This window comes from Oncorhynchus nerka, linkage group LG8 (assembly GCF_034236695.1).
Source record: "Oncorhynchus nerka isolate Pitt River linkage group LG8, Oner_Uvic_2.0, whole genome shotgun sequence".
Taxonomy (NCBI): Eukaryota; Metazoa; Chordata; class Actinopteri; order Salmoniformes; family Salmonidae; genus Oncorhynchus; species Oncorhynchus nerka.
This window is the reverse complement of record NC_088403.1, coordinates 38,130,171-38,153,300: the sequence shown is the minus strand read 5'-3', so window position 1 is coordinate 38,153,300 and position 23,130 is coordinate 38,130,171. Positions and strand designations below refer to the sequence as shown.

At 44.8% G+C, this 23,130-nt stretch overlaps 1 protein-coding gene across 1 annotated transcript; it reads left to right on the top strand.

The window, feature by feature from the left end:
• The first annotated feature begins 16,734 nt into the window (after window positions 1–16,734).
• LOC115133255 (serine/threonine-protein kinase pim-3-like) lies at window positions 16,735–21,048 on the top strand. The gene is made up of 6 exons (XM_029666300.2): window positions 16,735–17,493; window positions 17,803–17,912; window positions 18,059–18,109; window positions 18,217–18,580; window positions 19,408–19,584; window positions 19,769–21,048. The coding sequence occupies exons 1-6, from the start codon at window positions 17,412–17,414 to the stop codon at window positions 19,963–19,965; spliced, it is 981 nt and encodes a 326-aa protein (XP_029522160.1). The 5' UTR covers window positions 16,735–17,411; the 3' UTR covers window positions 19,966–21,048.
• The last annotated feature ends 2,082 nt before the right edge of the window (window positions 21,049–23,130 follow it).

Genomic DNA, 23,130 nt, shown 5'->3' with positions numbered 1-23,130 from the left:
GATACGCACCGCATCGATTATATGCAACGCAGGACATGCTAGATAAACTAGTCATCAACCATGTGTAGTTAACAAGTGATTATGATTGATTGATTGTTTTTTATAAGATAAGTTCAATGCTAGCTAGCAACTTACCTTGGCTTAATGCATTCGCGTAACAGGCAGTCTCCTCGTGGAGTGCAATGTAATCAGGTGGTTAGGGCATTGGACTAGTTAACTGTAAGGTTGCAAGATTGAATCCCCCGAGCTGACATGGTAAAAATCTGTCGTTCTGCCCCTGAACGAGGCCAACCGTTCCTAGGCCGTCATTGAAAATAAGAATGTGTTCTTAACCTTAACTCGCCTAGTTAAATAACAATTAAATAAAGGTGTAAAAAAAAACGGCCTAATCAGTGTCCAAAAGTACCGATTTCCGATTATTATGAAAAGGCGAAATCGGCCCTAATTAATCGGCCATTCCTATTAATCGGTCGACCTCTACCACAAACTGTTAGGGCCTATATAAAGCTGTCACAGCAGAGTCCCAACAGCAGTCTCAACACCTTACCACTGCTAAACCTGGCTATCAGCAGAGACTTGTCTGGCAGAGAAACAGATAATTCAGCCTCATTTACTGCCTTTAAAAAAACATAGCTGATATGACTGACTTGCTTAAACAAATGTGGTTTCTACTGACAATTGAGATGTACAAACTATGGCATAAGAGGCAATCCGTAATATTGATTAAGATATTAATGAGAGAGCTAGGACGGACGTAGTCAATATAACTTTGTTCAGCAATTTTGAAATGTTATCGACAGAATTCAGAACATGGGCTGTTCTTACAGTATTATCCCTGTACACCAAGTCAGAACCATAGGATAAATAAAGGGGGCATATAAGCAGACAATGAAAGCTTTTACAAAATTCAATGATTACATTTTTCTAAGACAGGCCACCACAAAGTCAGTAATGCTTGCAGTTAGCCACTGATTCCTTCCAAGCTCCTCATTGTTGAATTTGCGATATCCAACTTATTGTGTAATGTTTATATCCAATGGCCGATGAGCACCGTTATGTTTTATCTATAATTTATTTTCATAATTTCTCTTCAAATTACAAGGATTGAAAATGATTTGCCAGTATATTGTCGACTTGATTCATGATGATGACTGCTACAATGCTAGCTAAGATTTTGAAAGTGTAATGTTGACATGATCAGTCCAATCAAAGCTACTGTAGATATAACGTGATTTTACTTAATTTTATCTGTGGCCAATGACCTTGAGCCTTCTTGGATGGGCACTTCCAATGTAACTCTGTGGCAGCATCCAAGGGACTTGAATTAGAGGACTTAGAGAACATTACCAACCTCTACGCTCCGCATATTCCGCTGGTTGCCCCACCACTGAAGAAAGCACAGAGCTAGGCTAAAACACCTGCATTTCGGAATTGCCTTACTCAACAAAGCAAAAAAGAGACCAAGTTTGTATTCGGCTTTATTAACTCAATTATTTTTTTATTTTTTTTACATTGTTTGCAAACTGATATGCGACACGTATTAATGCCAAAATAACATGCAAAACAGGCAACAAAAAACAGATAGGGCTCTGCCCTGAATGACGGGTCGCCACTGAATGTTGGCTAAAATAACAGGTACCTTCTTTCATCCTGCAACGAGCCATTGCTTAAACAGGTGACTCGTTGCACAAGCTTCGATAGCCTCGCATCCTTGATTAACCATAACTACTGGCAGTGGCGTAAAGTACTGAAGTTTTTGGGGGTATATGTACTTTACCTTTACCTTACTTATATTTTGGCAACTTTTACTTTTACTCTACTACATTCCTAAAGAAAATAATGTACTTTTAACTCCATGCATTTTCACTGACACCCAAAAGTACTCACTATATTTTGAATGCTTAACATGACAGGAAAAGGGTAGTGTTGGATTGTGCCCTTGGCTATCCGCAATTAAATAAAAACAAGAAAATTGTGCCGTTTGGAGTGCCTAATAGAAGTCAATGCAAAATTATTTATACTTTTACTTTTGATACTTAAGTATATTTTTGCAATTACGTTTACTTTTCATACTTCATTATTTTTAAAAACCAAATACTTTTAGACTTAACCTCCACAGGATCGGTGTCCTCCTGTGTGAAGGTTTAGCTAACGTGCGCTAATGTGATTAGGATGAGGTTTTAAGTAACAAGAACATTTCCCAGGACATAGACATATCTTATATGGGCAGAAAGCTTAAATTCTTGTTAATCTAACTGCACTGTCCAATTTACAATAGCTATTAAAGTGAAAGAATACCATGCTATTGTCTGAGGAGAGTGCACAGTTATGTACTTGAAAATGTATCAATAAACCAATTAGGCACATTTGGGCAGACTTAATACAACACTTTGAACAGATATGCAATGGCTCATTGGATCAGTCTAAAACTTTCCACATACACTGCTGCCATCTAGTGACCAAAATCGAAATTGCCTAGACTCCTAAGTCATATAATGGCCTTTCTCTTGCATTTCAAAGAAAAAATTTGAAAACGTATGTTTTTCTTTGTATTGTCTTTCACCAGATCTAATGTGTTATATTATCCTACATTAATTTCACATTTTCACAACCTTCAAAGTGTCCTTTCAAATGGTTAGATTTGGGTATGTCATTTTAGGTGAAAATTGGAAGAAAACGTGTCTTAAGGTTTTAATCAAGTATTATTTTACTGGGTGACTATCACTTTCACTTGAGTCATTTTCTATTAAACTTATTTTGGATCGTCCTGGCAACAGGATTGTTGTTCCTAAATATGCATAATGTGATTAAAACATAATTTTAAACAACAACAAAAAAATGTGGTACATATAAGTGTCTTATATGGGCAGAAAGCTTAATTTATTGTTAATCTAACTGCATTGTCCAATTTACAGTAGCTATTACAACAACAAAAATACCATGCTATTGTTTGAGGAGAATGCACAACAACAAAACACTTGTATGACAGCGACAGGTTTGATACGTTCACATCTGAAGGTAAAAGAACAGGGCTCCGGGCAGCCGAGCGGAAATGGAGGAAAACTCGCCTCCCTGCGGACCTGGCATCCTTTCACTCCCTCCTCTCTACATTTTCCTCTTCTGTCTCTGCTGCTAAAGCCACTTTCTACCACTCTAAAGTCCAAGCATCTGCCTCTAACCCTAGGAAGCTCTTTGCCACCTTCTCCTCCCTCCTGAATCCTCCTCCCCCTCCCCCCCTCCTCTCTGCAGATGACTTCGTCAACCATTTTGAAAAGAAGGTCGACGACATCCGATCCTCGTTTGCTAAGTCAAACGACACCGCTGGTTCTGCTCACACTGCCCTACCCTGTGCTCTGACCTCTTTCTCCCCTCTCTCTCCAGATGAAATCTCGCGTCTTGTGACGGCCGGCCGCCCAACAACCTGCCCGCTTGACCCTATTCCCTCCTCTCTTCTCCAGACCATTTCCGGAGACCTTCTCCCTTACCTCACCTCGCTCATCAACTCATCCCTGACCGTTGGCTACGTCCCTTCTGTCTTCAAGAGAGCGAGAGTTGCACCCCTTCTGAAAAAACCTACACTCGATCCCTCCGATGTCAACAACTACAGACCAGTATCCCTTCTTTCTTTTCTCTCCAAAACTCTTGAACGTGCCGTCCTTGGCCAGCTCTCCCGCTATCTCTCTCAGATCTTCTTGATCCAAATCAGTCAGGTTTCAAGACTAGTCATTCAACTGAGACTGCTCTTCTCTGTATCACGGAGGCCCTCCGCACTGCTAAAGCTAACTCTCTCTCCTCTGCTCTCATCCTTCTAGACCTATCGGCTGCCTTCGATACTGTGAACCATCAGATCCTCCTCTCCACCCTCTCCGAGTTGGGCATCTCCGGCGCGGCCCACGCTTGGATTGCGTCCTACCTTACAGGTCGCTCCTACCAGGTGGCGTGGCGAGAATCTGTCTCCTCACCACGCGCTCTCACCACTGGCGTCCCCCAGGGCTCTGTTCTAGGCCCTCTCCTATTCTCGCTATACACCAAGTCACTTGGCTCTGTCATAACCTCACATGGTCTCTCCTATCATTGCTATGCAGACGACACACAATTAATCTTCTCCTTTCCCCCTTCTGATGACCAGGTGGCGAATCGCATCTCTGCATGTCTGGCAGACATATCAGTGTGGATGACGGATCACCACCTCAAGCTGAACCTCGGCAAGACGGAGCTGCTCTTCCTCCCGGGAAGGACTGCCCGTTCCATGATCTCGCCATCACGGTTGACAACTCCATTGTGTCCTCCTCCCAGAGCGCTAAGAACCTTGGCGTGATCCTGGACAACACCCTGTCGTTCTCAACTAACATCAAGGCGGTGGCCCGTTCTTGTAGGTTCATGCTCTACAACATCCGCAGAGTACGACCCTGCCTCACACAGGAAGCAGCGCAGGTCCTAATCCAGGCACTTGTCATCTCCCGTCTGGATTACTGCAACTCGCTGTTGGCTGGGCTCCCTGCCTGTGCCATTAAACCCCTACAACTCATCCAGAACGCCGCAGCCCGTCTGGTGTTCAACCTTCCCAAGTTCTCTCACGTCACCCCGCTCCTCCGCTCTCTCCACTGGCTTCCAGTTGAAGCTCGCATCCGCTACAAGACCATGGTGCTTGCCTACGGAGCTGTGAGGGGAACGGCACCTCAGTACCTCCAGGCTCTGATCAGGCCCTACACCCAAACAAGGGCACTGCGTTCATCCACCTCTGGCCTGCTCGCCTCCCTACCACTGAGGAAGTACAGTTCCCGCGCAGCCCAGTCAAAACTGTTCGCTGCTCTGGCCCCCCAATGGTGGAACAAACTCCCTCACGACGCCAGGACAGCGGAGTCAATCACCACCTTCCGGAGACACCTGAAACCCCACCTCTTTCAGGAATACCTAGGATAGGATAAAGTAATCCTTCTCACCCCCCTTAAAAGATTTAGATGCACTATTGTAAAGTGGCTGTTCCACTGGATGTCTTAAGGTGAACGCACCAATTTGTAAGTCGCTCTGGATAAGAGCGTCTGCTAAATGACTTAAATGTAAATGTAATGTAAATGTAAATACTTTACTTACATTCTGAAATCTTGCTCTGATTCGTCATCCTAAGGGTCCCAGAAATCAAATGTAGTGTAGTTTTGTTTGCTAAAATCATTTTTCATATCCTAAAAAGGTCTATATAGTATGCACAATCGATTTTGTATTTTCACTCATTCAACTTGCAAAGATAGAAATCTGTGAAAATCTAACGCTAAACGTTGTTTTAACCAGTCAAATTATATTCTTATTTATTCCTCAGACACTGTACAAAGTAAACAGCCTTTGCTATATCATTCTGCATTCAGTATATCCACTGGAAAGCCATTTTTAGCCACTTGATTGACTGTATCTTTGTCCAAATGACAATCTATTGTTTTGAAACTTAGTTAGCTAGATAGCCAACAAGCTGTGCTTTACGTGAGTAGGTGGAAACCCTTTGTGTGAAGTAAAATCTTTCAGCTAAACTCGGGCTTATGCGAGTCGAGTGGAATTTGGACATTTATGCAAGAGCATGTCGAAGCGCGCTACGCACATCTGTGAGTTATGAAAACTAAGTGTTTTGTAAATGTTTAACGTACAATATGGCTACTAATACTGGAAAAGCTCAATCAAAGTCCAGGTATTGTCATGACTTCCGCTGAAGTTGGCTCCCCTGCCTGTTCGGGCGGTGCTCGGTGGTCGTCGTCACCGTCCTACTAGCCGCTACCGATCCCTTTTTCGTTTGTCTGTTGGTTTTGTCTTATTAGTTTCACCTGTGTATATTTTGGTTTAATTAGCTTCCCTAAATGTAGTAGTTTGACCCGCCCTTGTTTTGTGCGGGATTGTCTTTTGTTACATGTGTACATATTAGGTTGTGATATATTTTATTTTCTATACTGACCTGGAATCTGCGTCTGATTCCTGCACACACACCTAGTCCCGCGTGACAGAATCCCGCAGAATCTCCTCTCGCATCGATGGAGAAAAGGGTCCTCCATCATACCAGCGTTCTCCATAGGATTGGTTCGGCCATGGACCAAATGATGGAGAGGATGGATCGATGGGAGAGGAGTGGCCTTCCCACCTCATCTCCAGCACCCCCTCCTCCAGCACTTCCTGTTCCTGCTACCGCATCTGGCTCCGGGGATCTTCGGCTGACGTTCCCACGGGAGTATGATGGAACGGCGGCGGGGTGTCAGGGTTTCCTTCTACAACTGGAACTGTACCTCTCCCTCCGGAGAGGAGAGCGTGAGCGTCTCCTGTTTGACTGGGCGAGCTCTCGAGTGGGCCAACGCAGTGTGGAGCGGTCCGGACTCGGCGAGGGATCATTACCCCGAGTTCACCCGCCGATTCCGAGCTGTGTTTGACCATCCACCAGAGGGTCATGCGGCGGGTGAACGTCTGTTCCACCTGCGTCAGGAGACGAGGAGCGCGCAGGACTTTTTGCCCTGGAGTTCAGAACTTTGCCCTGGAGTTCAGGACCTTGGCCGCAGGATCAAATCAAATCAAATCAAATTTATTTATATAGCCCTTCGTACATCAGCTGATATCTCAAAGTGCTGTACAGAAACCCAGCCTAAAACCCCAAACAGCAAGCAATGCAGGTGTAGAAGCACGGTGGCTAGGAACAACTCCCTAGAAAGGCCAAAACCTAGGAAGAAACCTAGAGAGGAACCAGGCGATGTGGGGTGGCCAGTCCTCTTCTGGCTGTGCCAGGTGGAGATTATAACAGAACATGGCCAAGATGTTCAAATGTTCATAAATGACCAGCATGGTCGTATAATAATAAGGCAGAACAGTTGAAACTGGAGCAGCAGCACGGTCAGATGGACTGGGGACAGCAAGGAGTCATCATGTCAGGTAGTCCTGGGGCATGGTCCTAGGGCTCAGGTCCTCCGAGAGAGAGAAAGAAATAGAGAAGGAGAGAATTAGAGAACGCACACTCAGGAGCAGGGTGGAACGACAGGGCCCTGATAGATCACTTCCGATGCAGTCTCAGGGATGACGTCCGCAGGGAGCTAGCATGTCGGGACACCACCCTCACACTGGATGACCTCATTGACATGGCTATCCGTCTCGACAACCTGCTGGCTGCCCGCGGGCGTTCGGCTCAGGTCCTGTTGTTTCCACTTCCCAGCCCTCCTGCCCCTATCCCTATGGAATTAGGAGGGGCGGCTTCGAGGGGGACCGGAGGAGGAGTGTACTCCTGCACCAGTTGTGGTCGGCGAGGGCACACAGCCGACCGGTGCTGGAGGAACTCGTCTGGGAGTCGGGAGGGCAGGCGGAGCACTACTCGATCACCCCAGGTGAGTAAGCACCAGACTCACCCAGAGCTTCCTGTCGGTCATATGTATGTGTTAACTTCTTTCCCTGGGTTTCTTCCCTCTCTACAGCATAAGGTGCTAGTCGATTCAGGCGCAGCTGTGAATTTCATGGATTGTGGGCTCCCGTTAAGGCTAGGGATTCCCCTGGTGTCGTTAGACCTACCTTTCCCCGTGCACTCCTTAGATAGCCGACCATTAGGGTCAGGAGTAGTTAGGGAGGCTACGGTGCCGCTGGACATGGTAACGCAGGGGGGTCATAAGGAGCAGATTAGTCTGTTCCTAATAGATTCACCTGCGTTTCCAGTGGTGTTGGGCATTCCCTGGCTAGCTCAGCAAAACCCGGTGATTTCCTGGCGACAGGGGCTCTTAAGGGGTAGTCAGAGGAGTGTTCAGGCAGGTGTATAGGAGTTGCCGTTGGTGGGACTACGGTGGAGAGTCCAGACCAGGTTTCCACCATGCGTATTCCCTCTGAACATAACGATTTGGCTATCGCCTTCAGTAAAAAGAGGGCGACCCAATTACCACCCCATCGTCGAGGGGACTGCGCAATAAACCTTCTGAAGAACGCTGCACTTCCTAGGAGTCACGTGTATCCATTGTCCCAGGAGGAGACAGTAGCGATGGAAACATATGTTGCTGAATCGCTGGGACAGGGGTACATTCGGCCCTCCACATCACCCGTCTCCTCGAGCTTCTTTTTTGTGAAGAAGAAGGATTAGGTCTGCGTCAATGCATTGATTATAGAGGTCTAAATTCCATCACATGGGGTTTAGTTACCCACTACCTCTCATCGCTAAGGCGGTGGAGTCATTTCACGGGGCGCGCTTCTTCACAAAACTGGACCTGATGAGTGCGTATAATTTGGTACATATCCGGGGAGGAGATGAGTGGAAAACCGCATTTAGTACTACATCTGGTCATTATGAGTACCGTGTCATGCCATATGGGTTGAAGAATGCTCCAGCCGTCTTCCAATTCTTCGTAGATGAGATTCTCCGAGACCTGCTCGGGCAGGGAGTGGTAGTATACATCGATGACATCTTAATCTATTCTGCCACACGCACGGCGCATGTGTCTCTGGTGGTACTTGGGCGACTGCTGGAGCATGACCTGTATTGCAAGGCGGAGAAATGTGAGTTTTTCAAACAGGCCGTTTCCTTCCTGGGTTATCGTATTTCCACCTCCGGGGTGGTGATGGAGGATGACCGCGTTACAGCGGTGCATAATTGGCCGACTCCGGCCACGGTGAAAGAAGTGCAGCGGTTTTTAGGGTTTTCCAATTACTACCGGGGGTTTATCCGGGGTTTTGGTCAGGTGGCTGCTCCCATCACCTCACTGCTGAAGGGAGGACCGGTGCGCTTGCGTTGGTCAGCAGAGGTGGGCTTTCAGTCGTTTGAAGGAGCTGTTCACCAATGCGCCCGTGATGGCACATCCGGACCCCTCTTTAGCGTTCATAGTGGAGGTGGACGCGTCCGAAGCGGGGGTCGGGGCCGTGCTGTCTCAGCGCTCGGGCGTGCCACCCAAGCTCCGCCCTTGTGCCTTCTTTTCGAGGAAGCTCGGTCCGGCCGAGCGAAACTATGACGTGGGGGACCGGGAGTTGTTAGCTGTAGTCAAGGCTCTGAAGGTGTGGAGACATTGGCTTGAGGGGGCGAAACACCCTTTTCTCATCTGGACTGACCATCGTAATCTCGAGTATATCCGGGCAGCGAGGAGACTAAATCCACGTCAAGCTAGATGGGCCATGCTTTTCACCAGGTTTCGGTTTACCATCTCATACCGGCCAGGCTCCCAAAACACCAAAGCCGACGCGCTGTCCCGCCTCTATGATATCGAGGAGCGGTCCGTTGAGCCAACTCCCATCATTCCACCTTCATGTCTCGTGGCACCGGTAGTGGGGGCTCAGTACGTGCCGAGGGGGTCCGGGATAAGCTGATCCGTTGGGCTCATACTCTCCCCTCCCCGGGTCATCCTGGCATCGAGAGGACAGTGCGGAGTCTTAGAGGGAGATACTGGTGGCCCACGCTGGCTAAGGACGTGAGATTTTATGTCTTCTCCTGCTCAGTGTGCGCTCAGAGCAAGGCTCCTCGGCACTTGCCTAGAGGGAAGTTACAACCCCCCCCCCCATTCCACAATGGCCGTGGACACACTTATCGGTGGACTTCTTTACCGACCTTCCCCCGTCCCAGGGAAGTACTACAATCATGGTCGTTGTGGATCGGTTTTCTAAGTCCTTCCGTCTCATCCCGTTGCCCAGTCTCTGCGGAGGCCTTGTTTACCCATGTCTTCCGGCACTATGGGGTGCCTGAGGACATCGTTTCTGATCGGGGTCCCCAATTCATGTTTAGAGTATGGAGGGCGTTTATGGAGACACTGGGGGTCTCGGTCAGCTTAACCTCAGGTTTTCACCCCGAGAATAATGGGCAGGTGGAGCGTGTAAACCAGGATGTGGGCAGGTTTCTGCGGTCATATTGCCGGGACCGGCCTGGTGAGTGGGCAAGGTATGTTCCTTGGGCTGAGCTCGCTCAGAACTCCCTACGCCACTCCTCAACTAACTTGTCCCCTTTTGAGTGTGTGTTAGGTTACCAGCCGGTCCTGGCCCCATGGCACCAGAGCCAGACTGAGGCTCCTGCAGTTGAGGAATGGGTACAGCGCTCCAAGGACACCTGGAAAGCCGTCCAGGAATCGCTAAGGTTAGCGGGAGAACGGCAGAAGAGGGGGGCTGACCAGCACCGCAGTGAGGCCCCCGTGTTTGCACTGGGGGACAGGGTCTGGCTCTCGACCCGAAACCTGCCCCTCCGCCTGCCCTGTCGGAAGCTGGGGCCGCAGTGCGTGGGGCCATTCAAAGTCCTGAGGAGAATAAACGAGATGTGTTACAGGTTACAACTTCCTAGATATTATCGTATTAACCCCTCGTTTCATGTGTCTCTCCTCGGGCCGGTGGTGGCTGGTCCCCTGCAAGACGGTGAAGTGCCTGAGGTCCCTCCGCCCCCTCTGGACATCGAGGGGTCCCCGGCGTACACAGTCCGTGGCATTTTGGACTCGAGACGCCAGGTGAGGGGCCTACAGTACCTCGTGGACTGGAAGGGGTACGGTCCGGAGGAGAGATGCTGGATTCCGGTGGGAGACATTTTGGACCCTTCTCTCCTGAGAGATTTCCACCGCCTCCACCCCGACCGCCCGGTGCCTCGTCCTCCGGGTCGTCCTCGAGGCCGGTAGGGCGGCGCGCGGCTCCTGCCGCGCGTCAGGGGGGTACTGTCACGACTTCCGCCGAAGTTGGCTCCCCTGCCTGTTCCGGCGGTGCTCGGCGGTCGTCGTCACCGTCCTACTAGCCGCTATCGATCCCTTTTCGTTTGTCTGCTGGTTTTGTCTTATTAGTTTCACCTGTGTGTATTTTGGTTTAATTAGCTTCCCTATATGTAGTAGTTTGACCCCGCCCTTGTTTTGTGCGGGATTGTCTTTTGTTACGTGTGTACATATTAGGTCGTGGTGTATTTTATTTTCTATAACAACGAATAATACAAGATGGCGTAGCAGTCAGACGTCGTGTCGTGTCCCTTGTATATATTCGTTGTTTTTTTACATATTTTTCTTCGCATATCTTTAAAAAAAAAATCTAAACCTCAACATCTAAATACTCTCCTGCAACCCGCCTCACCCAATGTAGCACGTGGATCTGCTTTTTTTCTAAAGTATTTATATTTACTTCGGATCCGGAACCCCTCAACTGAAGCTAGCCAGCTAACTACCAGCTATCAGTCAGCAAACCATTGCTAGCGGTCATCAGCTAACCTTTAGCTCGGAAAGCTCTCGCCAGTTCGAGCAACGCGACTCTAACCAGAGTATAACGGACCTATTATTTTTATCCCCGGATTCCCATCGAACTTTTTAATCTGGATCTTCACAACTAGCTAATTAGTTATCCGCAACCCCGGATGACTACTCCTGGCTAGCGTTTCCACCCACTTAGCTGGAAGCTAGCCCGGCCAGAACTCCTGTGCTACCACCGAAGCATACTCCTGGGCTACAATATCCGGACCCACGACCGGTCTATCGATGTCACCGCATGAAGAGACATAAACAGACTCAGCCCCCATCGCGACGTCCCCCAAAGGCTAACTTTCTAGCCCTTGCTATCTGCTTGCTTGCTAATTCGGCCTGCTAACTGCTAGCTTGTTTAGCCCCGGCCTACTAACTGTTAGCTTGTTAGCACAGGCCTGCTAACTGTCTGAATCGCCGCGTCCCCAGTCAGCCCATCCACTCACTGGACCCATATTTACTTTCAATCTCTTTTCGATTTTTTATTTGATTATACCTTCCGGTAACCTGCCTCACCCAATGTGATATGGAATCGCTATTATTTTTTATTTTTAGAACACATTCAAGAACCTCCAGAAGCCAACCAGCTAACTAGCTACAAGCTATTTAGTCATTGTTAGCCACTGCTAGCGGCTTTTACCTTCTGCACAGCCAGCCAGTTATTTTAGCCTGGATAATACTCGCCAATCTAGCTTCCCTGTCCCATCCACCGCTGCCCCCTGGACACCGTGATCACTTGGCTACATAGCTGATGCCTGCTGGACTGTCCATTCATCACTCTTCAAAGGGGGAGACACCCTGGACCCAAACTGTTACAGACCTATATCCATCCTGCCCTGCCTATCTAAGGTCTTCGAAAGCCAAGTCAACAAACAGGTCACTGACCATCTCGAATCCCACCGTACCTTCTCCGCTGTGCAATCTGGTTTCCGAGCCTGTCACGGGTGCACCTCAGCCACAAGGTCCTAAACGATATCATAACCGCCATCAATAAAAGACAGTACTGTGCAGCCGTCTTCATCGACCTTGCCAAGACTTTCGACTCTGTCAATCACCATATTCTTATCGGCAGACTCAGTAGCCTCGGTTTTTCTGATGACTGCCTTGCCTGGTTCACCAACTACTTTGCAGACAGAGTTCAGTGTCAAATCGGAGGGCATGCTCTATGGGGGTGCAACAGGGTTCAATTATCGGGCCAACTCTTTTCTCTGTATATATCAATGATGTTGCTCTTGCTGCGGGCGATTCCCTGATCCACCTCTACGCAGATGACACCATTCTGTATACATCCGGCCTGTCCTTGGACACTGTGCTATCTAACCTCCAAACGAGCTTCAATGCCATACAGCACTCCTTCCGTGGTCTCCAACTGCTCTTAAACGCTAGTAAAACCAAATGCATGCTTTTCAACCGTTCGCTGCCTGCACCCGCACGCCCGACTAGCATCACCACCCTGGATGGTTCCGACCTAGAATATGTGGACATCTATAAGTACCTAGGTGTCTGGCTAGACTGTAAACTCTCCTTCCAGACTCATATCAAACATCTCCAATCTAAAATCAAATCTAGAGTCGGCTTTCTATTCCGCAACAAAGCCTCCTTCACTCACGCCGCCAAACTTACCCTAGTAAAACTGACTATCCTACCGATCCTCGACTTTGGCGATGTCATCTACAAAATAGCTTCCAACACTCTACTCAGCAAACTGGATGCAGTTTATCACAGTGCCATCTGTTTTGTTACTAAAGCACCTTATACCACCCACCACTGCGACCTGTACGCTCTAGTCGGCTGGCCCTCGCTACATATTCGTCGCCAGACCCACTGGCTCCAGGTCATCTACAAGTCCATGCTAGGTAAAGCTCCACCTTATCTCAGTTCACTGGTCACGATGGCAACACCCACCCGTAGCACGCGCTCCAGCAGGTGTATCTCACTGATCATCCCTAAAGCCAACACCTCATTTGGCCGCCTTTCGTTCCAGTTCTCTGCTGCCTGTGACTGGAACGAATTGCAAAAATCACTGAAGTTGGAGACTTTTATCTCCCTCACCAACTTCAAACATCTGCTATCTGAGCAGCTAACCGATCGCTGCAGCTGGACATAGTCTATCGGTAAATAGCCCACCCAATTTTACCTACCTCATCCCCATACTGTTTATATTTATTTACTTTTCTGCTCTTTTGCACACCAATATCTCTACCTGTACATGACCATCTGATCATTTATCACTCCAGTGTTAATCTGCAAAATTGTAATTATTCGCCTACCTCCTCATGCCTTTTGCACACAATGTATATAGACTATTTTTTTCTACTGTGTTATTGACTTGTTAATGGTTTACTCCATGTGTATCTCTGTGTTGTCTGTTCACACTGCTATGCTTTATCTTGGCCAGGTCGCAGTTGCAAATGAGAACTTGTTCTCAACTAGCCTACCTGGTTAAATAAAGGTGAAATAAAAATAAAATAAAACAAATAAAAACTGGACACCCTGTGGTTTTGGGTTGTCTGGTATAGTGTCCTGCGTTGTCTGGTATAGTGTATTGGGCTTATCAGTTTGGTGTGCAATAGTAAAGCACTTTAATCCGTTACTCTCTCTCTGCGTCTGATTCCTGCACACACACCTAGTCCCGCGTGACAGGAATACAGATTTTGGATGATATTCTAGCAGAAATCTACCGGAAAAGTGTCACTGACTCAGTGAATATAGTTTAGACAACAGCTAAAGGAGAGGACGCTACCTTAGACTTGTAAATTAAATACCAGTCTTTATATGTATGTTATTTTATATTGTAAATCCAAGCTAATGCAGTTTGAATAGTTGCATAGTATTAATTTGCGAGATTTTTGAAATATTTTCTTTGATTGCTATATATAATCCCTAATGAAATATGTGTATGACTAGCAAAGAAGGTACTCGAAAGCCACAACATGTCAAAGTCAACATAAAATACACATTGTACTGGCGCAGTGGTCTAACACCTGGTTCGAATCCAGGCTGCATCACATTCGGCTGTGATTTGGGAGTCCCATAAGGGCTTGGCCCAGCGTTGTCTGTGGTTGGCCGGGGTAGGCGCCACTCTAAATAAGAATTTGTACTGACTTGCCTAGTTAAGTAAAGGTTAATAAAAAATTAAAATAAATTGGAACACACACTTCACCAGTGTTCCTCATACTCTATATAATATATGTTTATAGATGTGTTGTTCATTTGATGTATTGCTAAAATAAAGATTCAATAAAACAAGCAATAAACATGAATTCTTACAGATTTTTTTTATCTTCAATAGCGGTAAAGACTGACTTCAAAGACACCACATTCAAGTCCTCCATCCCCCACTTAGTCTGACGGCTGCTCTCTCTGGCTCCACAAGAAACCCCCGCCCAGCCATCTAGAGGTGTGAATACCCAGCCAGCCTACAAGTAGAGGATGTTACAGCAGAAAGAGACTTGGGATTTGGGACCAGCAGCACAATCTTGGGTAGAGGATGTTCTAAATAGTGTAATTGTAAATAGTGTGTACATTTTTTTATTTTTTACTTTGTGTGTGGTTTGTGACATTAGATCAGCTTTGGCTGCAAACTTGCCCCTTATCTTAAATATTTCACTTCTGTGTTTGGAGACATTGGATCAGCATTCTTGTTGCCACTCCTGTATGTACCTTTTATGTAGGGAAGCTAATGATTCATCATGTATGACATTCCTGGGAGTGTGTAAACTTTTATTTTTATTAGCATAGCATTTTTGTATGTTTTCTATAGTTATGTTCTTGAAAATGTATAAATTTACCAATTCGGCCACTTAGGTACATTTGGGCAAATCATGAGAGACACCTGGGTGACTTCATACTAAATGTCATGTAGCTTGCTCATTCTTGAAGTTATCAGTCTTGTGGACACCATCTGAATCACCTCCAGCTTCCTAGCTGAATGTGTGGGTTTTCTTTTTCATGTCACAGATGATGCAACAAAAAAAAAAAACATATCTTTTACCTGATCTATTGTGTATTGTGATCTACTATCTACTATATTCCTTTCAGATTTCCATAAACTTCAAAGTGTTTCCTATCAAATGGTACCAAGAACATGCATACAGGCAGTTAGATTTGGGTATGTCATTTTAGGCGAAAATTGGAAAAAAAAAGGGGGCTAATCCATAAAGAGGTTTTAAGAGGTATCTTTACTTTTACGCAAGTATGACAATTGGGTACTTTTTCCACCCCTGACTATTGGGTTTCACCAAAATGATATTTTAATGTTACAGAGGCATATCCACTATCTCTAGGAACAATATTTAAGATTTGTTGGGTCAATTGTGTCCTTCGCTATCAAATAAGCGTTGAAACACATTTTTATCCTGGGTCTGAGGATGTCTGCCTGTAGAAGTGGGAGATTACTTTATAGCCTATATATACTTTAAAGCCTATACTCTTACGTGACTGCGTCGTCTAGAAATGACTACAATGGCAGCCCAAATGCGGAAAATGGGAGACCCTGAATAAAAGCAAGTTTTAGAAGCTTAATTGATAGTGAAGGACACATTAAATCCAATTAATCTTAAGTATTGTTCCTAGAGATACTGGATATGCCTCTGTAAGGTTAGAACAGTATTTTGGTGAAACCGAATATTTTAGATTTGGCTGATCAAAGATGCCAGGCTGTGAAAGCTCCAGCAATGAGCCAGCTGTCAAAACAACGGCCGTGTTCGAGAGGATCAAAAGCGCAATCTATCAAGGGTAAAGTGTGATTGACTGACAATTACAAATAAAGTGTGATTGACTGACAATTACAAATAATAATGAGTCGTTATTTATGATTTATGATGCAAGGTGATTTGTCGAGTCAGTCGGCCTGCAGTCGTGTTGATGCTCTCGAACACGACCAATAGCTCTTTGCAGGACGACGCTAACTGGTACCTAGACTTTAAAACCCACCTCCCTGGTGAAATGCTGTGAAAAGAGTGGGCTTGTTTGAGTGGTAAACCTGAAGGAACCCACTGCAGAAGAAAGTTGAGTGAAGTCGGGGGAGGTGCATCTACTACAGCCAAAGGTCAGACACCGATGTGGTTTTCCAACAGCAAGGCTCAGTTTACGAACGGTTTTATTTGTTAAGTCGAAATAGACATGTCTATAACACCCATATCACACACTCCCAAACGGTAAATATATGTATGTACATTGTACTATCAATTTGGGCGAGAGAGACTCAAATGATTGTAACATAAAGCTAGCTCACTAAACAGTGCATTATTTTTGGCAATTTACAGCAAGGTTAGTTACGAAGAATAACAGCTGGTTCCACATGAATCGCGAAAATGTGCATCCCGTTTCAGTCACGTATTTGGTCCCATTCGCCTGGGTAAAACTGCATGACTTTTGATCACATGCACATTGTTGTTGTAAAGTCCATGTAGTCGCATGTTGGACCATTTTTATCCCCATTGTGAAACACTTTGAAAGGCGGCGATCCACTCGAACGCTCAGTGTTTCCCAGAGGAAGTGGCGTCTCGGAATTCCCGCCACGTGCGCGCAAATCACCTCTTTATAATAATGAGCATTTGATTGGTCCAAATCGAAAACATGGTAAATATATACCATCTTATTGGTTGAGTTCTCCAGGTCGCTTGTCAACACAGCGCAAAACCTCCAGACAAGAGATCCTTGGGAGTCTCGTACTATGAGAAAGTAGTTCGTGTATACATATCCTTATATCAGATAAATTACACAATGGTTGTTGTTTTTAAAAAAAAATATTTTGGAAAATCTCTACATTTCAATTAATTATTGCCGGATATTAAAACAAATTCCAGTAAAATACCGAGTAGTGTTTCGGGGCGGAGGGATATAACCATTATCCACTCGTCCAAAAATATTGGCGTTATAGAAAAGGTAGGGAAAGACTGTGCCAGAGCTCAAATCCGTTCCGTGATATCAACACAAGTCCCTTGGATTTCTTACAAACTTCTTCGATTGCAGTTAACAGCTCTGCAAGTGTCCTTTCTTCAGTACTTCAAGAAAACTGTAATCTTCCAAGTGCAGAAATCAAGATACAGGATTCTCGGCGTTTCTAATCTGGAAAAGATAGAGGCTGCATTGTATTTGAGTCACGGCGACGGGCGGGTGGAGTTGGCACACTGGATTTATTAGCTAGCCTTTTCAATCATATTTCCATAGGATTGGATCGGGATCTACCTTTTCAGATAAACAAGGATTTCGTCTGTCTTCCGTTCGAATATGTTGCTGTCAAAGTTTGGCTCATTCTCACACATTTGCAACCCTTCGAGCATGGACCCGGTGAAAATACAGCTCCAGCCAGGTATGATTCGAACCCGCTGTCATTCTTCGTACATTGCCAGAAATACTGTTGCACTGTTTAGTGAAGTAGCTTTATATTGCAATCATTATTGCGTCCAATAGTTAGTAAAATACAATTATTTAATTAACTCTAAAATCCTGTGCGTTGAATTATGTAAAATGGCTTCGTGTGGTGGATATGCACGACAACGGTGATTTATTAACAAACATAGCTAATATTAGTTAGTAACTTGTCTGGAAAGTAGTCAACGGCTGCGACTCGAGTGGCTATCGTTTATTCTTATCTGCTCTCAATTTGATGTTTCTTCAGTTAAAGTGGAAAAGGAGCCGTTCGAAAAGGTTTACAAGGTGGGATCCGTGCTCGGCAGCGGTGGATTCGGTACAGTCTATGCCGGTAGTCGGCTCTCGGATGACGCACCGGTAAGAATAGGAATGCTTTGATCTCGGCACATGGCGTCATCAAGGCATCTATCTCATGGTTATTGACTAATTTAGTTGTTGCTACAATGCATGTCTTCACGTCTGGCTAGAATGTATCTAATATGTATTTTTAACCTCGAAATTAGGTCGCAGTTAAACACGTGCAGAAGGAGCGGGTGACCGAATGGGGTACTATTGTAAGTATCACCACTCCGGTTTGTTTTGGTTTTTCACCCATGCTAGTTGTCGTTTGATATTTGAATCGATTCTACTCAACTCATTTGTGATTCATATTTTCTTACAGAATGGTGTGATCGTGCCTTTGGAGATTGTTTTATTGAAGAAAGTCAGTTCGTCGTTTCGAGGGGTTATACAACTCCTGGATTGGTATGAGCGACCAGACGGCTGGTTGATTGTCATGGAACGACCGGAGCTGGTTAAGGATCTTTTCGATTTCATAACTGAGAAGGGCGCTTTGGACGAGGAGACTGCGAAGGGATTTTTCCGTCAGGTTTTGGAGTCTGTCCGCCACTGCTACAGCAGCGGAGTAGTTCACAGAGATATCAAAGATGAAAATCTGCTTGTAGACCTACGCACTGGGGACCTCACGCTTATTGACTTTGGTTCAGGGGCGATTCTCAAGGACACAGTCTACACTGACTTTGACGGTACGCACCCTACCCTTCCTCAGTGCTTTGGCCAGCAGTGGCTCCATTGTATTTTCTGGTTTTGTTTTTGAAGGTGCATGATAGTCTGCACTGACCCTTGACTTGCTTCCAGCTATATTTGTTTGACTCCAGCTATTTTTGACTTTTAGGTATACACTTATTAGATTTGGAGTCTTTTTGGCTTTAATATAGATACTATACTATTATTAGATCATCAGCTGGTAATCCCCCCCCCCCCCTTCAGGTGGTAACATTATCAGCCATGTTCATTTTGTTGTCCTTATGTAGTTATTTATAAAGGTTCTTTACATTATCTCATATTAGTCAATAATATAACACACTAGTGTAGTAAAATAGGTTGTTATATGTTGATCATTGCCTGTTATGTTACAAGAAAAGCACATTTCAAAGCCTAGGTAATGGCTATTGGGTCAGCTGCCACGTAACATCTGTTTGTTGTGAAACCTGAGCTTGGGCTGATTCATGTCACGTGATAGCTCGCGTTGCACTCAAGTTTTTTTTTTGGTATCCAAGTTACTCATGCCCGAGTTGTGGAGAAAAAAAGGGCATTATAATGCCAGTATAAGTCCTTGTTTGCATGGAATTACACTTGCCTTGTTCGGCCTTTATAGAGACATTATCACACTCTTTTTTTTAAAAATATCAATTTATAATATCTTAGAAAATCCTACAGTATTGCAATATAGTCCTTTTATTGTCACATGAAATGCCCCAAATAAACTGTTTGATGTTTATTATAGAAGTAAACATCACTATTATAGAAGTAAAACATCACTAATGAGCCTTTTCCCCCCCTTTTTCTCCAGGTACAAGAGTATATAGCCCGCCAGAGTGGATTCGCTTCCATAGATACCACGGGCGCTCGGCTACGGTGTGGTCGCTAGGGGTGCTTCTGTATGACATGGTCTGTGGAGACATCCCCTTTGAGCAAGATGAGGAAATCCTCCAGGGGAGACTGTACTTCAGGAGGAGAGTGTCCAATGGTGTGTACTACCTCCAATATACAATCTACAATAATTCACTCATTTCTAATCTTAAAACACATTTCTAAACACTCATTTCTTTTTTCTTTTCTTGTGTGTTCCTATACACCAATCTCCCTCTTGAGATTCTCCCACAAAATAAAATACTCATTAATGTTTTCCCCTTTCCTCTCCCTCCTTCCAGAGTGCCAGCAGCTGATCAAGTGGTGCCTGTCGTTACGGCCCTCAGATAGGCCTACTCTGGAACAGATCCTGGACCACCCTTGGATGCGCTTGGCTGGGGAAGTGTCGATATCCTCCAAGACGGAGGATGGGGACATCCGGCTGAGGACCATCAACACGGACATATCTAGCACAAGCTCCAGCAAGGAGAGCCTATGAAAGAGGGGATGAGAGGAAAGAATGGACATGAGGGGGGGTGTTAACTGGACTTAAAGGGCTCTGGTCCTTATGCCCCACCATGGCTTGGGCAGGCAGAAAACATTTTTTTTGTATGGAATTATTATAATTTATTACAGTTTGTTCATCCTTTTGATCTTTTATTTTTATACCTCATTAATTGTTTCCTAATGTGGGACATTTGCTGTTTGGGGCGGTCTTTACCAGTGACTATTTATTTTGTACTTTATTATTTTCTAATTTGTTATGACGGTGGGTTTATGCATCTGGTTTAAAGCCCCCTATTCAGACTGACATGGCTGCTCTCATAGAGCTAGGAGAATACTTTATTTTTAAACATTTTGATTTGTAGTGCCTTTTTGAAAGCTGCTTCTCGGGACTTTTGTCCATTTTTGTTTTGTTATAGCCCTTTCCGGCTGGTTTGTTTGTACGTATCCCACCCTGTCATGATGGAGATGAGTTGTCTTCTTCCATAACAGTGTGGTAAACTACACCACCCAGCATGCTTAGGGATCATAGGAGGGGGGGATGTGTTGACCATGGAATGCTTGAAACAACTCACTCACACTTACTAAGCTGCTCACTCATACTATAGCCTCAGTCATTTGTATTTCTCAAAATTGAATCCTTTCATTTCTGAATGTGTATTAAAACTACATTATATCTGTGTGTTTAGCCCCTTGGAAATGTATTTTATTTAAATGTATTGCCTTTCCCCCATCTCGTAGCTGGCACTATATCTCCTGCCCTGAACTGGTATATCCATGGCTTAAGTGTGAAATGCACAATCAATGCAATATTCATGGGCTATTTTTTCAATACAAATATTGTGCAGGTTTTTTTTCTTCCTATGCTTTTCATTTCTTCACAACATGTAGACATTCCACACTCTTGTGCTTATTTATTTATTGTTGATGTTTAAGAGTGAGAAATCCCAGAGTTTGCATATCTTTACATGGCCTTTTGTTTTGCATTCCTGTAATAATTTTCTTTTACACAATTTGTTTTGATTGTGGATGGATGCACTGAAGTTGTCTGAAGGGAATAAAACAAGGTTTACTTACATTTGGAAGAGCTATGAATGTTATTTAACTTTTTTTTTTTTTTTAATTATAGACCTTTCTGTGGTAATGTTGGAATAATTCATCTAAAAGTACATCTGTTTTTTTGGGGGTACATTACACGTGTGCGGTCTACATGCATTGAGCTCCATGGTACACGTATGGCTATTGGGTTGGATAGGGCTATTCTAGTTAGTGACTATGATGAATCTGTGGCTTGCCTAGTGTTAGATATTCTCTTTCAGTTTAGCTGTATGACATGAATGATAGAGATCTGGAGATATTTTTTTTTATACAAACTTTTCAATTAAATCTCTTTTTGTACATAAATCATACTTGTGTCGTCATCTTGACCTACTGGTAAAACTTCCTCAGTCATTGATGAAACCCTATAAACCAAATGGGTAAGGGAGTTTGCATATATACAGTAGTAATACTAGTGATCAAAATAGTTATTACAGCTCCTCTAAAGATGGCTCAATTTACACATTGAGTAAGCATTCCCACACACACTACAGGTAGACGGAATTCATTACACACTAAGAGTTAAAGTATTGTTCATAAATCTGACCGCTTCACTTAGACATGACAGAATCAATTAAAATAATGACTGCTGAAACCATAGTCCCTAATTGAGGACAGAAACTGAGTATACCAAACATTTTCCTCAATTTCATCGGGCATGGACTTAAGGTGTCAAGCATTCCACAGGGATGCTGGCCCATGTTTGTATTTCTATTTATTAAGGATCCCCAGCAGCTACCCTTCCTGAGGTCCAGCAACATAAGACCGTTACATACAGTTCATAACACCTTACTACCCAACACATTCAGTGTGTTCCCTCAGGTCACCACTCCACCACCACATATTTACAATACAACGTCCATGTGCACGTGTGTGTCTGTGCCTGTGTGTGTCTTTTCTCAGTCCCCGCTGTTCCATAATGTGTATTTTTATCTGTTTTTTAAATGAGATTCTACTGCTTACATCAGTTACCTGATGTGTAATAGAGTTCCATGTAGCCATGGCTCTATGAAGTACTGTGCACCTCCAATAGTCTGTTGACTCCAATGCTTCCCACAGTTGTGTAAAGGTGGCTGGATGTTCTTTGGGTGGTGGCCATTCTTGATACATACAGTTGTTGAGCGTGAAAAACCCATCAGCGTTGCAGTTCTTGACACAAACCAGTACACAAAGCACCTACTACTATACCCCGTTCGAAGGCACTTAAATCTTTTGTCTTGTCCATTCACCCTCTGAATGGCACACATACACAATCCATGTCTCAATTGTCTCAAGGCTTAACAATCCTTCTTTAACCTTTCTCCTTCCCTTCATCTACACTGATTGAAGTGGATTTAATAAGTGACATCAATAAGGGATCATAGCTTTCACCTGGATTCACCTGGTCAGTCATGGAAATATGTCATGGAAAGAGCAGGTGTTCGTAAAATATTTTGTATACTAAGTGTATGTGACGTGGTTGTATTAGCTGTACACAGAGGACTGGGTAGGAAAGTGACGCAGGAATGATGCAGGAGCCAGAGACATGCATCATCACACTCGCAACACAACCCTGAACCTAGCTAAAGCTAATTGCTTTTCCATTTTATGCTGCCTGCTTCATCTGCCTGTCTGCCTGCCATACAATAACAATACCATAAGTCACTCCATTATTGGTGGAGCAGAGCAGTGGGCTGTGAGTAAGTGAGAGAGAGAGAGAAAGAAAGAGAGAGAGAAAAAGCGGTATGATGGTCGTCATCATCTATAAGTCAGTTTTTCCCAGGATCCAATAATAGGGGATGGAGGGACGAGTGTTGTTGTTGTTGTGGGGAGGTGCTGCCCCCTCTGGTGACTCCCGGCACATGCTCTGTTATGGCACCTCAGCATAGATAATGACCATAGGCACAGATCTAGGTGCTACCCTTCCTCAAGCTAAACCTTAACTGTTCAAGGTGAAAAATATAACATCAGTGTCTAGGTCAAGTGTCCATGGTTAACTGTTAAAGTGTATCCTAAATATGATATGTAAAGTACATTTTTATAGCTCTCCCTATCTAAAAATCAGACATCAAATCAGAGGCAT